Genomic DNA, 18,322 nt, shown 5'->3' on the forward strand with positions numbered 1-18,322 from the left:
GAACCAAAACAGGTAGCATGAGATAAACAGAGGTTCTGAAGGGCCAACCCAAACAATTTTTAAGGTGAAAAAGGGCTAGGTTACATACTATCTGGCTGAAAATTCTGTCACTGTGATTTGAACAAAACAAAGGTCATCCTTGAAAGAGGAAAGAAATGGCAATTGGTAAGATTTTGATGTGAAAAACGGTTAAGCATTCCAGCTTACAACAGTCACCCTAAATGTTGCAGTCATCGTTTGTCAAACTGAGTTCCATCATAACAAACAAAATTCATGGTGACTTTAGAACCTTTTTTTTTTTTTCCTGAGAAAAACAGTTATGCAAAAGAAGCAAATAAAAAGGGATGGAATATATATGTATTCTTCCCTGCTATTTTACATACATGTTTGGCGTCCTTAACGAGCCATTCAAAATACTAATTTATCAAATTTTATGTAATTTTGTCTGTGGGGAAATATTTTTTTTCTTTTTTTTTTTTTTTCCCTGAAAATACATTTGCCATGATGGAGAACATCCTCAAAATTTTATTTAACTGGAGTGAAAATCTTTCTGCTGAGAATTAATGTAAAGGACACTTACACTGCCTGAGACAGAACCTGAGCATCCTTGAGAGGTATTCTCAGCTCAGGTATCAGATTTTTTACACACAATTCACTAAAGTTACAGAAGAGGCTTTGCTCATTCTGGGTACATAGACATCCTTTTTGGCAGCTATCCATACAACCTATGTGTGGGAATGAGGAAGGAACACACCCAAATGATCTCTTTCAGAAGCCAGCAGTTACCTATGCAAATTTGGATGCTTGTTTGGACCTGGGCAAATCTTCGGTTTACTACCATCTCTTCCACACACATTTGGAAGAAGGGTCAAAAACAACCTCCATACCTCCACATTTTTTTTGTCAGCTTTATAAATGTAGTATTAAACATAATGACAAAGTATTCTCCCCTTGTGTCTTGTGCAAACAAAATAGCACATGCAGAGTTATTTCTCTTAGATATCTGGCAAGGCATATGACTGATGGTTAGAAATTTTGACTTGGTTAAAACAAAATTTAGCTCATGTTAAAGCATTAAAGAAATGCTGACGAGGTCAAAGCAAATTCTCTGACAAAGCTGTAAAATCACCCCAACACACAAACATGTCTGAATCCTGCTATTAGGCTCTCATGCAGTTTGTTTCTCTGCAGCGAGCAAGTAGCTGTAACCCTTCAGTGCTGCAACTGAGTTCAGCAGAGACACTTGAGAACTGAAGTGACACGCACGGAACACACTGATTACTATATATAAAGGAATTTCAGTTCTACACCATTTTTCCTATATCACCGCAGAAAGTATTCTGTGGGTTTGTTAGCCTGTCCACAAAGAAAGATTTCCATCATTATTTTTCAGGTGTAATTTGGGCAAGTGGTGTGGTAAAGCAGTTCTGTAAATCAAGTGAATATAATGTATATATGTGTATTTCACTTCCTTCTGTAAGTTTCACCTATAGTAGGCTTTGTGTGTCAGAGGCAGAGACTTGGAAGAAAAATACGTTGTGTGGAATTTTCTGACCACAGTGTTTGATTATACATTGGGCTATTAAAGCCTGTTTCCAGCTGAAATGTTTTCCTTACAAAGCCAGAACTGAAAGGGTTATGGTTTGTTACTGCAGCAGTTATCAGCAGACAGCCATCTAACCTTTGGTACTTACAGGTATTTTATGGCTCTTGATCATATTATCAAATTCTTCATTAATTTTTTTGTATTTTTCTTCAGTGCGTGGGGTGAGAGCGTAAGAGGAGTCAGGATCGGGGCTTTCACAACCTTTGTTTTCTTTCTTGTTCAATGCCTGCCAGGTTCAGAGAAATATCAAAAAGTAAAAAAAAAATGAAAGGGAGCTCAGGGTACTTACACATAATCTTTGCCTGCTGATCATTAGATCAATATCTTCGTTAATTTTTCTGTACTTGTCCTCAGACTCAGGGCTGTGACCTACTGAATCGTCTGCATCGGGGTCTGGACTGTCACAGCCATTAAGTCCTTTCTTTCTCAATGTCTGAAATAAACAATTCGGAGAGTTCAGTCCTTGACACAGGCTGCAAGAAAGACTCAGCAGTGTTACAGCAACACAAACTGCCCAGCGGTGGCAGGTTTTACATCATGCTTTAAGGAAAGAAAGTGACTAGAGATCCACCACGCTGATGCTGTCGGTCTGCAATCGCGAGCGGCAAGAGAGGACTGTGCAGGCTTTGCTTTTCTGAAACTGGAATCAGTGACAACAATGAAGCTGGCAATCTGGCAAAGTGCCTGTGCTAGTACCCACCCCCTGTCCCCCCGTGTCCGACAGTGTTAAGGGGTTAAGATACCCACCCAAAATGGAAGCTATTCTAACATGTTTATCCATTTGAAATGAATTAACATTAAAAGCAAAGGCTGCATACTGTTTACAGTGGAATACCCTGGTGTTTGCCTTTCCTCTAAAGAATGATACAGAAGGAAGAAATGAAAAAACCCAAAGGCAACCAATATAGGAATTCATATTCTCCACAGAAGAAAGAGAAGTATGTAAACTGAATTATTCCTTTGAATTGGATGTAAGGGATGACATTAGCAATGCCCTGCCATTCTTAAGCGTATGTTTTTGGTAGGACAAGAGGGAGGACACAGTTGCTAATGTGGCTGTGAAATACCGATTAAGAGCTTCTAGACATGGTGTTTACTTTTTATTGACTCCAGATACAGTGCTACAAATGCACAGTGCTGAAGCTTAATGCACAGGAAAAAGCACTGCTAAAAAAGATGCTTAGTGAAAAGTCAAGCCAGATGCATTTCAGGTTCAGCAGCTCAAATCAGCCCTCACAACCATGGTCATCATCATCAAGATAAACAATGGAGATGAAAAAGCTTAAAAACAGAATTAAATCAGTAACCAACAATTCAGAATGGTTGTCTGGCCTCAAATAGTTTTTAATTGATCCACCTTGACAGATCACCAAAGAACAGTCATGGGCTACATTAAAGTAAAAGAATGTTAGAAGCAAGTCTTCAAAGAGTCCATTTGGCTGTCTATAAACTTTATTACACAGCTTGCAGTTAGAAGTTCTGAGTTGAAACCTGGCCGAACAACCTTGGTTACAATGTATAGATCACATAGCACTCGTGTTACTAAGTGGCTATGCTTGTGCTGTGTATTCGTGTGGGATGCTTTAACTGGCTTGTTTTTGCCTTTGCAGAATGGCGGCCCCTCATCTGAGGTTTTTGTTCTTTTTGGAAAAGTACTTTTCCTAATTATTTTCTTTATGGCAATGCCCAGTTTACCACTGCTAAAGTTCTTAAGTATTATAACATCATACCTTGTTTCTGTATAATTTTATTTATTCATTAAAAATTAGGCTTCTTTTCCTGCATTTTACCGAAGACTTAAGAACAGAGCCCTCTTATTCCTGGAAAAGGTATAAAGCTGTTCTCCTTGTGGAGGCACACTCCTTGAACCTCACATTTCCATCAACGCAGCAAAATGACGGTGATCTGCCCTAAGAGATTGGAGCCTTCCAAACTCATGTTGCGGACCTCAGAAGCAGATTTAGGCAATTTTGGTAGGCTGGCTCAGTGCAGATCTTTCTGTCCAAACTTTGTGTCTGCACAGACTTCACTTCTAATCCCGTGAGCTACTACTGACACACAGACAAAATTATAAATTCTTTGGAATCAAGCCTTAAGAAGCTAAACCAACCTGAATGATTCTCTACACTTCTTCTCCATTCCCTCCTATCTCTTTTTTGTCTTTTAAATGTTAACTAGCAGAACAGACTGCCGTGGTTTAACCCCAGCTGGCAAGCAAGCACCAGTCAGCTGCTTGCTCACTCCCCCTGGCCCAGTGGGATGGGGAGGAGAATGAGGAAAAAGGTAAAAACTTGAGGGTTAAGATAAGAACAATTTAATAACTGAAATAAAATAAAATAATAATAATAACAACAGCAACAGCGATCATAATGAAAAGGAGAGAGAGTGGGAGAGGAACAAAATCCAAAAGGAAAAGACCCGTGATGCACAACACAGTTGCTCACCATCCACTGAGCGATGTCCTGCCAGTCCCTCAGCAGAAATGGGCAGGCCCTGGCTAAATCTCCCCAGTTTATATATGTTCTATGGTATGGAGCACCCCTTTGGCCAGTTGGGATCAGCTGTCCTGGCTGTGTCCCCTCCCAGTTTTCTTGTGCCCCCCCCAGCCCTCTTGCTGGCAGGGCCCCAGAAACTGAAAAGTCCCTGATTTAGTATAAACATCACCCAGCTACAACTAAAACCATCACTGTGTTACCAGCATTCCCACCAAATCCAAAACGCAGCATTATATCAGGTACTGAGAGGAAAATTAACTCTGTCTTAGGCAAAACCAGGACACAGACATAGTCATACGTGATTTCTACTGCTACTAGCTTGAAACATGACAATTATAAAGAAGGCTTTTGCAATCAGCTGTTGTTTGGTAGACTTAATGTATAAAATATGATACATTAAAAGAGAATTTTTTCTTTTACGTCTGAATAACTAATCTATCTCAGCTAACATTCTTCCCTTCATATAACACAGTTCAACTTCCCTTCGTACAACACTTGTCCTCTGAATACATAAAATATTCTCTTTCAAGATCCATTGGATCAAGCTGTCCAGAAGTGAAACCCAGATCAGCACTCTTGGGACCTTTGAGCTCATCTGAGTCACTGATGCAGTCCTGCTGATTCTCACGGAGTCTCTGAGGAGTGATGCTGATGTGGTCGGGATTAGATGGCATCCTCAGATCCACCCTTTGAGATGACAGCCCCTCTGTTTACAAATAGCAAAGACCTCTTGTTTTCCCCCGGAGACCAACACAACTCCGACTGAATGGGCATAGGTGAGGGAAGGGAGCTGCACAATTGTTGTCCTACCAGATGAAGATAACCCAGATGAAGGGCAATATCAAAAGAGGGGGGATGTTTTGCAGCTTCTTTGCATCTTTTCCTCCCCATCATTCCCAAATCCTTGTCTGCAGCATTCACAAGCCTGTGTATGGGTGAAAGAAGATGCACTTTGTCCTCAGCACCCAATGCCTAAAACTCTACTCTGCACTCATGTGAAAGTCGATTCTGTGGTTTGCAGAGGTTCAGGAATGCACTGTCATCTTTCAGATGTTCAGAGGCGGAAAGACAATGTAACCCAATGAATGCCTTACGGCAGTCTCCAAAAAGAGACCAGGTTCTATGTCAACATAGCAAAGTTTTTATTTTCATACATAATTATTTTTATTTTCATACCCTTAGAAAGCAGGTTGTTGCCACACTGGGTGGAGAAGAAGCAATCTCTATTTTCACCAGAAAAGCCAAAGACCAAATTTAGTAAAATCATGTTTGCATTCTACCCAAAATTAACTTCAGACCTGAAGACTAGAGGCAAACCTCGGCAAACCTCTCCCTTGCAAAACCTATTAATCCAGTGTGTTTGGCTGGTACCTTGGCTGACATGGTTAATCAAACTCACTAATGCAGTGCAATTCTCCCCCCCCATCCTTCCCCCCCTCCAAAAAACCAAAAACCAAAAAAACCACCAATGTAAAAAACATGTTCTTCAGTGAGCTGGGGTAAGGTTAGGCAACAGAAATTTCCACAAGCGTGCTGCAGTGAGGGGCACAGCTCCTAGCTTTGCGAGTGCTGGAACTAGTGCCTGATTCCCTGTGAACTGCGTTTTGGGGTAAAGTGCAATGTCAAGAGAAGCCTTCCTGCAGCTGCGTCTCTCAGGGCTTCTCTTGCCCCCTACCCATCCTTCTGCTGAATCTGTGTTGTTTCTGTAAGGACTCAAGCTGCAACACTGCCTTCAGCTGAGAGTCTTTCTGGGAGTAATTTCTCATTCTCTTTTTCTGCACAAGAACATGTAATTTTCATAAACTTGTTGGAATTCCATTGTCTGTGAGACCCCTCCCTTTGCACCAGATTTGCTTGGTGCCGAATAAAAAATGAAGACGTTATAATGGAAAAGAAGAGGCTGACAGAGTGCACAGGCACGTGAACACACACACGGACGTACACAGAACTCCTCTGGAAAGGCGAGCAGCCTGAAAGTGACATACTTACCCTCTGCACTGAGGTCCTGAGCAGCATTCAGGACGAACACAATGATCCTGAACTTTGCATGATCTCTGGCTTCTCGATACGCAGGCTACAGTATTGCCTGTTCTGTTGCCTCACTTGTTACTTCACTCCCCTCCACATAGCTACCTACCACATTACACCTCTCATAAAGGTCCTTTATTGTTCTGCTTCAACACAACGCAGCACACTCAGTACAGCACAACTGAGAGTGGCACTGACCAGTATCTAACTGATTCATCCAACTGGTCCGCTCTTTGGGCTCGGTGTCAATTTTTCCTTTTCTCTGCTCTGCCACCCTTTGAAAGCAGAGGCTGGTTCTGGACATCAGAGAAGGCTGGAGTCATTAAGAAGACCAACTGGGTTTCAGCAGGCTAGAATCTTTGGCCCAGTCTTGCAGCGATTTAGAAACCATTTTTCTTACCATGTTAAGCTGCCACAGCCTCTTGCAAACCCTGGAAAACAGCCAGACCTATCGCATCCTCCTGGAGATTAGCTAGTTTCCAAAGATTTAATGACTATTCAGGGAATTTTTAAGAGGATAAAATTACACAATTGTATAGCGCATTGCATTCTAGAGAACCCCAAGCCAGATTTCAGTTATTTTTAAAGAAAATAAGCCATTTTTTGAACTACGGAAGCTCCACTTCTTCCAAGCAATTAAACAAGTGATTATATTGGACTCCAGTAACCTAAAATCAGCCAAGGCATTTGAAAAACAAAATGGTTAAAGGAAAACAACCCTTGGCTGAAATCTCATATGCCAGCAATTTAGCCTAAATCCTGCCTCTATAAATCTCAGAGGAGAAGTGCTGACTTAGTGACATACTGACTGCTGTAAAATGAAGTATAAACAACTATTTACTTCCATTTCATGCAAAATTTATCATCACTACAAAAGCACAAAAGAAAATATGGCACTAACAGCCAGGTCTGATTTTATCAAGGCAATGGAAATCATCACAATTTGAGGGCTTTTGAGGAGGAAAAGACTTTGATTTTCCTAATACAGTCTCTGTTTCCGTAGTATTATCCTCTTCTTTTAGCATTACTTTAGCAGAAAGAGTGGACAGGGTTAGAAATTTATCTTTTTTTCATCCTATCCTTTAGTTTGCTCATCTTTCTAGAGAGAGTATCTCCTTTCTTCTTAACAGGTTCATCTGCGGTGGGACTGCTTCCCACAGCACTCCAGGGCCCGAGAGGCCACAGCTAGCTGGGCTTGGAAGTGCTCACAGTACGGCTGATTAATTAAAAAGACCAGATCAGTTGGTAAGGTCCCCAAATGGTTCAGACCAGCCCACTCTGTCTGTTCTGATATTTTGATATCCTCTGCAACAAAGACCTAACTATTTCAAAGTGAATCAATATCTTAATTCACATAATAAAAAATGCACTTGCACTGGCTCTTTGTCTGTAATCAAAATTTAAAGTATGGAAAAATTCAGAATTACAGGTCTATTTCTACAAATTCCCGTATCTGTTACATTGTCTAGAAGCCACCGCAATGATCTTTAACTGATAACCCCATGAGTGACCATGATAATCCACAGAGTTGTAATTTGGTAAATTATATTCCACTGTCAGAAGACAAAAACCACAAGTGCCCTCCATTTTCCACTATCACTTACTTTCCTGTATCTGCATGGGATAAATCTTTTAGCCACAAATGAAAAATGCTTTGGTCTCTTTTTTGCTCACTGGAGCCACGTATCTACGTGGCAAGGCAGACAATAGCCAATTACCAAGGAATGATATGCTATTGTGTTTATTATTTATAACCATCCCAAGGAACCCAGCCAAATTTATGGAGGTCCCCCCCAAAAACCAGAAAACGTTCAGATTGTGGGCCTGATTAATTTAAGGATCAGTTTGCTCTCTGAGCAACAGAAACATTAAAGTTTGAAAGTGTCGAGTGAAGACAACCTTCACTCTCTTCCCTTGCACTGTTATATAATGGTGAAATTTTATGATGAAATTGCAAGATACAATGTATGGTGCAATCAAGTAATGAAAGGTTGTAGTGAAATGAAAAACACAAAGAGGAAGAGATAGGTTGCTATGGGAACCATCCATCTGAATTCCCTGATTTCTGTGTAACTAAAATCTCAAATTTTATGTTCCATTAATGTAGAGTTCTTAGATTTTTACATTTAATAATGAACATAAACTAGTATGCTGGTCCTAATGTACTTTAATTGCACGTTTAGGAGAATCAGATAAAACATTATTATACTTACTGTTATCTAACAAGCTCTACACACACACACAAAAAAAATGTATACCAGTAACACAGAAACCCGAAACAGTTCTTACCTCTTTTGTATAAATCATAAAATGCTTTTGTGGTTTATATTCTTTTTGAAATAAGCTGCAAGGCTTATATAATAGCTGAACTTCTGTAACCACATGTTAACCTTTTTGTTACTATTTTATTTTTGCTGAAGTTTCAAAGAAAAAAATAATTTTCCATTGTCTGAGTCTGGTCCTGTACGTCTGTCTTCTTCAAATGTATTTATCTAAGTGTGCTTTTCACAACAATAAACCCCAAACCCTCTGCTTGGATTTGCCTCTCATTTTTGCATGTTAAGTGATTATTCTCTCCTCCTTCAAGTACCTTCTCTAATCACACCTCTTGTGGAACCAAACAATGCTGATACCCTTTGCCAGTAACATCTGCTTCTCTTTGCTTATGAATGATCGGCCAGAGTGTTATAACGTGTGTGTTATGATACGTGTGTGCTGCAAGCTCATCGGGACACAAGGTTTCTACCTGCTTACAGCGTTCAGTCTGTTCTCTTCCACTCATGCTCCTGGCATGTGCCAAGGCGTCTCTGCAATATTTTGTAAGACCGGTATAAAACCAGATGAACTCATGACTTTTTGAAAGGGCACTGGGACAGTGGGATTTTTGCTGCTTTTTTGCCCACAGCTGCGCTGTGTGACTTGGGGCATGGGAGAGCCCTGCAAGGGGGTGCACCTGGTGCAGGCCCAGGGCCGGGGCAGTGCGCAGCCCTCCGGAGGCACAGTCTGCTCCTTCTGACCTGGGGGTCTGCAGTGGACTGACCAGCCTCACCACATCTCCTGTGCCTCTCTGCAGTGAGTCTCCTGCATCCATACAAGAAAATGCACCTTGCTGTCTGGCTGCTGCACCTGGGATAGCCCTCTGGAGAGATGGTGAGGCTGGAGGTGGGGAGATGGCAGAGGTCTGCTCTCTAGAAGAGACCGAGCACAGTTCCTTTCTTTAATGTTCAATCTTACCCACCCGCCAGCACTTTTCTATTTAGTGTTGACTTATACGACACAGGCTAACTTTGGCTTTGTAAGTATAAATCAAAGAAGGATATGTCGGATTCAGAGATCTCATAGCAGCTAATCTAAAACATACATCTTTCTGGATTTTCTCAGAAAGGAGCAAAAGCAAACCATATGAAGACTCCAGCATTAAAGCTTTGTATTAAAATTTCTGTTAATGCCCACAATTACAACTTACAGGCTCCTAAGTTTACAATTATTTCACAGGACATGCAAAGGACTTCTGTCCATTATTGCACTTGTAAACTGTTCTTTTAAAAAGAATTTATATCTGAATAATTCCTGAAGTTTGAAGTAAGGACATTTCCTCATCCTTCAGGCTTATTCCTGTCTGTCGCCATGGAGCAAAAAAGTTCTGAAAACCCCAGAAATCCCCCTGGGCAGCTGACGTAGGTTCCCTACGCCAGCCCTCAACAAAAAGGATCGCATTTCCCTGGCCCTGACAGAGGAGATGGGCAGCAGCACCCGCTGAGCTCAGCCGCCCCGGGGAATCCACAGCAGGAGCAGAGCATCAAGTGACTGTCGGCGCTGGCTGGCGGGCGCGATGCGGCTGCAGCCCGGCGGGGAGCGGGTCCCTGGCCTGGCCGCAGCAATGCCACGCATCCCCACCATCTGCACCTGTCTGTGCCAGCACCTGCTGCCCCATGGCCATAGATGGCTGTCCCCGGGGCTGCCGCGCTGATTGGGGACACGCTGCTCTGACGGCTGGCTGCTTGGGGTTTGGGTTTTTTTTGGTTTTTCTTCACCCGTGCTGCTGTTGCGCTTCTCGGCTGTCATGTGGTCACAGCCTACAAGAACGCAGCATTTGTGCTTTATAGATACTTATACATAAATACATGTGTATATATAACCACTTATATATATATCCACACATACACACCCTCCACTAGATCACTTCTCAGCGCCTTTTTGTTCAGATCTAGGGGGATTTTTTAGAAGCCTTCACACACAAGCATGACCAGCCTCCGTTTGCTACGATGCAGTATAATACCAGCTTAATATTGCTAGTGTGTTGGATTAGTGGAGATAGAAAAAGGGATGTGCTTTTCCAGACAAGACTGGCATTTCCTAAATGAATTCACGTGCGAGATTAATTGGACGTGTTAAGTTTAGTGACACAAATGCAATGCTAACTTAGTTGTGATTACAGCTTCTGGTAGAATCACCTCTACAGATAACGTGAGATTTAAAAAGAAAAAGAAAAAAAATCAGCATTGGACAAACAAAATTCCTTTCAAACGTTAGTCAAATTTACTGTCAAATGCAGCCTTTACACCCAAAGACTGTGTTAAAATTAAACTTCCCTGCAGCTGTTTTTTAAACCTGTACTTTGAAAAGACAGTCAAATTCTGCTCTGTTGTGTTAAAAAAACCTGACAACTTTCCAGAGACTAGCTGTCAGTGCTTCACACACAAAATTAGCAGATTATTTACTTAGATTGGAGGTATTCTCAGGATATTGTTGTTTTAGGCATGGATTATCGCTGCTCCTTGAGCACCCCAACGGTTATAACCCCTCACTGAGGGTTCAGAGGCCTGTCACACAGGCACTCTTTCTGAGTAATGGAAATACAGAAGATGTAGGTAAGGGCAGAAAACTTCAGCTTGCTCTCCTGTTCTTCCCACCACACTTTATACCTGCTGCCTTGCCCATAAACATGTGCCTTCTCCTGCAGAATGAAGGCTAGCACCACAGCCTAGAGGCAAGTACCTTGTTTTCCATCCTCTATCTTGGAAGGTGGATTTACAGAAAATAGAACTCCACTATTTCCCCAAGGCTCAGTATTTGTGGAGTGACTCAATGCAGACAAAATTTCTGTATTCTGGCTACATCCACTGGTCGACTAGCAGGAGCACCACCAGTCTGCAGAAAGACTCGGTCTGCCAAGGGGTGCAAAGACGACCTGAAGCCAGAACAGATGCATCCCTGACTCCCCTCTTGCCCCTTGGCCACAGCATAATATCAGTCCATTATATCCTTCACTGATTTTTCAAAACCATTACAGTGTATGGAGCATTTAAATTTGGTTTTCTCTAAGCTTTATCGAGCATATTTAAAATAGATGAAGATATTTGTGAGACATAGTGTATTTGATTTGTACTAGGTTTTGCTGCCAGACACAGAAAGTATATGAATGGAAAAATAAACTTTACAGTAGTTCAGCAGAATCATCTCAGCCTCTTTAGGGAATATGAGGCCACTTAAAAATAAACACTGTAACCATCAACAGGTTGTTATTTCCCTCCTTCTTTTTATGTTCGTCTATCTATAATCCTTCTCCACTGGCTCCAGCCCTTCCAGATGGAGCACTGTCCTCAACATTTTCATTTCTGTCTAATTTAGTCAGACATATACACAAATACAAGGCTGAAGTCAGATCTCATTTACACTAGTGTAAATCTGTAGCTGGATTTGGAACAGCTGTAAAGACACCAGTTGAGTTATTCTAGATGTACAGTGGCGTTACCAAGTCGGTTACATCAGTGTTACTATCTCTTGAAACATACAGTATTTGAAATATGCAGGGCTTAATATATATGACTGCAGAAACAATTAACTATTTCAGAGGCAGCTGGTGTTTTTCCATGATATAAATGGGAACCTTTAACACTAAATGCCATATCCAAAATGCTTGAGAAATGTGACATGCAGAGGACCACATATATTTTACAGAATCTTTTGTCACAAAGACTTATTACAGAAGGAATGGCAGCTGACATGAATTACACTTTTCATATATCTTGAGTATTATTTATGTTCTAAAAGATCCCAAATTGATTCTTGAATTATACATTTAAGCACTGCTTCACATATCATTAAAATGCAGCCATCCTGGGGTGAATATATCATCAACTTGTGTAGCTACACTAGCCAATGAAGTTTTCAGGAGCAGAAATGATATGTACCTCAAATAAAATTGTAACACACGATACAAGTTACTTGGGATGGAATTTTCCCTAGACCATGGGGCAAACACCTTCATCTTCACCATGGGGCCAGGGAATCTTTGGATTACCACAACATTTTGCTTTCCCGTTTCATCAAAAACAGAGCACGTCCAGCAGCACCAAGCTGGTGCAGTACTGACTCAGCAGTGAAAATGCCACCCACTGAGACAAGAACACCACTTCCTTCAGCACCTGGGTTTTCTTTGGAGGCCTCCCATAAAAAATCCTGAATGTATCAATCTTTGGAACAGATTTATTCCCCTCCCCCCCAGAACTGAACACATATTTTACAGCAGATCACATTACAGGGTATTACAAAAAAAGGTAACAATATGATGATGAGCAAATGCTGTTGAATAGCAGTACCTTTTAAAGGAAAAAGAGCATTCTCTTTTATTTTTATAGTACCATAATTGTTTTATCTGTTGGTAAAAATGTCCGAATCAATATATTTTTGAAAAATGGTGAATTATAAAAGAGGTTAGATCTCTGAAACTCTAGCCTCCTGTTTCATTGCAGGGTGGAGGCCTTAAATAGCACAAAGCAATAACCACCAACTCACTGTTATGCTGATAGAGTCTTCACCAAGGAGTAAGAGAAGGAAGTCTTTCCATGAAGTTAAGAGTGAGCAAGCATTATTTGAGAAGAAAAATTGGCCCATGATTTTAGCTATGAAAACAGATGACTCAAACTATGCAGACTTTCATACTTGATTTAAGATGGCTTTGTTTTTTTCCTGTTAGACCAACAATTTATATAAATTCTGTTATTTACCAGAAACATTTGTGAAAATTGTATCCATCTTCAAACACCTGCTAAAATCTCTAGACTATGATACGCATTTGTCTGCTTACCGAAGTGTCATCTGCTAGAAACAAAGAACTGTGCTTTGTTTTCCCATGGAAAATCCTACATAGAAACTCCAGAATTGCATGACTATCCTAAAAAGCTGGTCCTTCAAGCAACTCTTTTTCCTGAAGTGTAACTTCTTCAAAAGTCATACTGCTTCTATCACTCTGCTCTTCCCTTGAGAGAAGTAAGCACTTCTCTCAAAAGGGAAGAATCAGAAATGACAGACTTAGGAAAAAGTGGTCAGTTCTTGAAAAGAGTTTTGAGAATTTAGGAAGCTTTCCAGGTAAGGGAATTCTAATTTTCCATTACTGCACATTGCACCATCGTGGAGGCAAAAGATCAGCCCCTTTACGTGAGATTATCCAAAGGTTAAGCTGCTACTGCACGCTCCCAAGAAGCTGCAGTTTAACTCCTACTTCTATTACTAACTTCCCGCATGGGCTTTGTTAATTCACCTTTTTATAGTTCTCCCTCTATAAAAAGTTGAATGATAGTGACTACCAGTGTCATTGTGGTGCTGTAGGAAACGCAAGGAAACTGTAATGTACTCACTAAGGAGTCTAAGTTTAATATAGACATCGACATCCTCGCATACATCTGCAAAAACTGGCTTACGTGCTGCCCTCTGTAGCTTTGCTGAATGGAGGCTGTTACCAACATACTGGCCAGCTTCAGCGCTGTTTGGGAAGGGAGAAAACTTGAGAAACAGAGCCAGCTTCTAGTTCTTATTACTGCTTGAAAAAGCAGAAGCGGCAGAGGCAGACTCAAGATCTAGTCAGAAATTGTGACCAGAACTGAGGACAGAGCTTATGGAGATACTAGAAAAATCATGGCTGAGAAGGTAAAATAGAAAAGAAAAGAAAAAAACAACCAACCAACCAACCAAAAATCTTCATTCAGAAACTAAACGTCCTTTTTGAAAATTTCAGCTTCTTCCAGAACCAGCTAAAATGTATTTTAAATGATAAGGGTTTTCATTGTAAAACTGGATTTCTTTTTTTGGATGAAATTATAGGTTTGTAAAGAAGAATTGGCATATTGGCCTGCCAAAGCCCTACTGTCTGAGATCTTCAAACCTTTAATCATACAGTCCTCCCACACAGAGAATTCTGTGGGCTACAAAAGATGTTTCTGCTTGGGTCCTCTAATCCTGCAGAAGAGCTGGACAAATGGAGCAAGATTTCAGGCTACTTCATTTCTTCCAGGACTTGGCAGAGTTGGACGTGAAGGATGCTTGTGAACGTGTGCGTGACTGGTAGAGTCCCACTCGGTGAAGCCTTAGCTATGGCTCTAACCAGCCTTGGTGGCTCTCGCTGCTGTGGTGTGAATCACTGTGCAGACTGCCTGCTCTGCCCTGCCATCCGAGACCACCCCCCCATTCCAGAGCTGTGGAGGTGGAGCAGCCGAGGGGTAGGCATGCATTCCCTTCCTCTGACTCTGCTGCGAAGGTGGTAACCTCCAATGGAGGAAAGGCAATAAATAGCGTGGGGGTACTCGTATCTCCAGATACTACAGCTGTTTCCTCAGGCAGCCTCAGAGTCTCACAGAGCCATGCTACATATAAGAAAGGGAATTTTTCTTCCTTTCTTTTTCTTTGCGAATCCCAAATTCAGAGCCACCTGAAGGACTGACTGAATTCCTTCGTGATTCATCACTTCAAAGTTCTTTGCAAGATGGATTTGGGGACTGGTTTACTGAGAAAAAGGTAAATTTTTATCAAGTTCTGGCTATCCGAGAGAAACCTTCAGAAGTCAGTAGCATTCTGACTTTTTTTCCTAACACACTCAGCTTGTGTGCAAGGAAGAACCACACTGGATCCTTAACTAACAAGGAGCTGAAATCCACAGGTGCACAAACACTACTCCCAGTCCCAAAATCCTGCTGTGCTGGATGCTTGGACCAATTACAGACTTAACCCAAAACCATTATACTGAGAGATGGAACAACAGTGTTTCCTATTGACATTATTGTGGCAAGAAAACAGAGCTCATTTACTTACTCCATTATCTTGACTATCTTCTAGGCCGTTTGCAGCCATCAGCCTGCTGCCACAGCAGTGAGAGCTCTTTCCTAAACTCTGCAGAGCATTTACAATGCAGTAAGACTATCTAGAGGAAAGGTAAAGTGTATTACATGGAACGATAATGGAATACTTCAGGTTCTCTAACATTTATTTTATGTTTGAATATGAAAATTCAATTTTAAATCAGAAGCTGACTGTGCCAAAGAAACTGGAGACTGTGATAAAAGTGAAGATGAGATTGCTCTGAAATACATGTGGCTTTGCCTCTAACTATTGATACACTAAAATCAAAGACCTGGCAAAGAGATCCTGACAGATTTCAACGGGCCCAGGCTTTCACACAGCACTTACAGCAGCAAAAGGGACCAGCAATGTCCTATATAACCAAAATTTCAGTGAAAATCAGTAACGTTACAAGATCCTTTCCATGAAGAGGCCAACAGGCGTATAAGCAATAAGCACAGGATTTCTAGAGTTCTGAAGTGTTCATTTTGTTCCTAGTATCTGCAGAGAGGTCCCCAATCCTGAGGTTTGCCTGGAGTTGCTCAGAAGTGTGAAACTTTCAAACAAACTTCAGCAGAGCTTGCTTACATTGATTCCAAAGTTTGGCAGGATTCCTGTTTCTGCCTGGGGTATGCTAGATCACAAGACCCCAGAATAAAATAGCAGTAGCAGGAATGGATGAGTACTTCTTTTATTCCTGCCACTGAACTGGTCATGGAGACCAGTAGGAAGCAGGCTTAACTGCAGAATGTTTAGTCAGCTCTTTTGCTCCATCACTTTCTGTGAAGGAGGAGGTGGAATTAAGAACATTTCTCCCATGAAAAAGACTGTACAGAAGGAGTAGGAGGATTTCTCAGACTCCTTTAATGGGAAGGGAATGAAAAATTTAGTCTGTGGGAGAGACAAGAGAGGATTCTATAACCCTTGGGGATCCAGTGTTTCACCTCGTCCAAGCCCAGAAGCACCTTACCTCTGTTCAGGCTAAAGTTGTGAATCCCTCCTGGGCATTACTACCAGATGAGTTTAGTCCTATTAAACAAACTCCTTACCATTGATGCAGGTCAAGCCAGAATTGCCAGATACAGTTATCTATGGAGGTCCTCTCAGTTGCAGGGTTCGGTTAAGGAAGCCACTTAAGGCAGAATCCCCTATACCTGCCAGGGTTTGAAAGCTACAAATGAAGGTATCTCTGGGACAGAGAAATAAGGGCTCACCTTTCCAAGCATCCTTTGAAGTAGAAGCATTTTTTGAAGTGACAGGGTAGGAAAGTGGTCGACAAGAAGCGTTTCCTTTTAACCACATTGCTTTGAGCTTACACTGAAACCATAAAGCACAGTCTGCACCCTGCTGCAAGGAAGGGTCTTGTGACAGGAAAGGGCTATGGACTAGATTCGATAAAGAAAGGATTTAGGGGTATAGAAAGCTCAATTTTGCAATACTTTCTATTTAGGCACCTGCCCTCCAGAGTGGAATCCACACTGTGTTAGGATCTGGGGTTTCCTGTGCAGGGCACTAGAAGAGTTTGGTGCTACAGAGCAGGATCCAAACCTAGTAATGTGTGATGAAATTTTGAGTGACCCAGGCTAAGCAAATGGGGTTTCGGAAATCCTACCCCTCACCAGAAGTTTCTCTGCTTATCCGGCGCTGCAGAGACACCTCCATCCACAAAGCCCTGCTGGGCACTCAGGCACTAGTTCAGGCATACTGTCCCCTCCTACAGCTAATCTTTCAAAGACAAGGAAGAATAGCTCATCCCTTTTAAGAAAAGGCTGCTGTTGCAGATTTTCTGTATAACAACCAGTGGTTAGGAACCTGCTACAAAACTGGAAACACAGGCTCTTGTTTCTTCTTTGATCTGAATGGGCTCAAATCTATTGTCTCCCACATCCCTATGGGATCAGCTTCCCATGCTCTGTACAGTTCTAGATGGGTTAGACCTCTGCACGTCCCTGTAAAATTTTGCTTTTGTGCATTAACAAATGCAACATTTGTTGGGTCAGAGAAAGAGCTCTCAATAGGGCACAGAGCTCTGTGGCTTGTTACAGCAATTTTCTCTGAGGAAAGAGTCTGTCGAAATCTGATTTCTGCTCCAGAGCTGGTGTTTGTGTTTTACACTGAATAGACTCTCAATAACAAGCAGAAAGAATCCTTTAAGGAAGGAATTACACTGAAGTCTCTGTCCCCTTGACAGCGCACAGACACCAGCAATGTTTTCTGATTCTGTTTTGTGAAAAACTCGATGCTACATTTGTGCATTGCATTAGGAATTGTTTGCCAGGGGTATTTTGCTCATGGAGGACTGAGAGTTTTGGGGCTTAAACTGGGAAAAGACTCTCCATTTTGGCCCAGATTGGGTTAATACTTAGCAAGAACAGTACAGGCCCCGAGGAATCTTCAAGAGCAAATAACAAGGTCTCTCACAAAGATCATGTGCCTCCAGATTAGGCTTTTGGATAAATGACCTTAGTTGCCATATTTCAAAGTTTATGTTTAGTCACTTCTGTGAAACACTTTCAGATATAGGATGGAAAGTACTGCGCATAATTATGAATTCTTATTCATGAGTTAAACAATGTATGTGGGTTGTGTGAAAATTTACATCTGAGAAGGCAAGCTTCTTTCCAGTTAGGTTACAAAAATACAGATTAAATACTAAGGCACATACTGGTAACTGCTAGAGACAAAAGTGTAAAGCTTCCATTGCTACTGAATAATGTTCGAACATGATAGAAGTATGTAATAACCAAGCCTTGGATTATAACAAAGAAAGGAAAAAATGAAGTGTTTTTATGTTTTTCATGTAATAGCCATGATTCTATTGTATTAAGCTAAATATACGTTAAACACCATACACTCCATCAGGAACTGCTTCTTTGTCAAGATTTTGATCTCTTTTGAATCAATCTATAGCAGCTGTGTGGTGTTTAAAGTGCCCTTATTGACTCTTCTATAATTTGCTTTCTTTGAACAGCTTGTGTGCTGTAACATTTGATCAAAGAAATAAACGTATACTTTAACAACCCAAAGTAAAGTGCATGCAGATTTTTATAACTCTGGACTATAAAATGTAATTATAGTT

The 18,322-nt window shown here is 41.3% G+C and overlaps 1 protein-coding gene across 13 annotated transcripts in view; it reads right to left on the minus strand.

Moving 5' to 3' along the window:
* MEF2C (myocyte enhancer factor 2C) overlaps window positions 1-18,322 on the minus strand; it is a 128,386-nt gene that overhangs the window by 36,683 nt on the left and 73,381 nt on the right. For 8 of the 13 annotated variants that reach the window (XM_056325190.1, XM_056325188.1, XM_056325191.1 and 5 more), the window contains exon 4: window positions 1,896-2,039. In XM_056325190.1, coding sequence (XP_056181165.1) covers window positions 1,896-2,039 — 144 coding nt within the window. Of the gene's footprint in view, window positions 1-1,694; window positions 1,833-1,895; window positions 2,040-18,322 lie in introns of all 13 variants that reach the window. The other 5 variants (XM_056325192.1, XM_056325189.1, XM_056325194.1 and 2 more) reach the window with 2 other exon arrangements.

Source organism: Falco biarmicus, chromosome Z (assembly GCF_023638135.1).
Source record: "Falco biarmicus isolate bFalBia1 chromosome Z, bFalBia1.pri, whole genome shotgun sequence".
In the NCBI taxonomy this organism is placed as follows: Eukaryota; Metazoa; Chordata; class Aves; order Falconiformes; family Falconidae; genus Falco; species Falco biarmicus.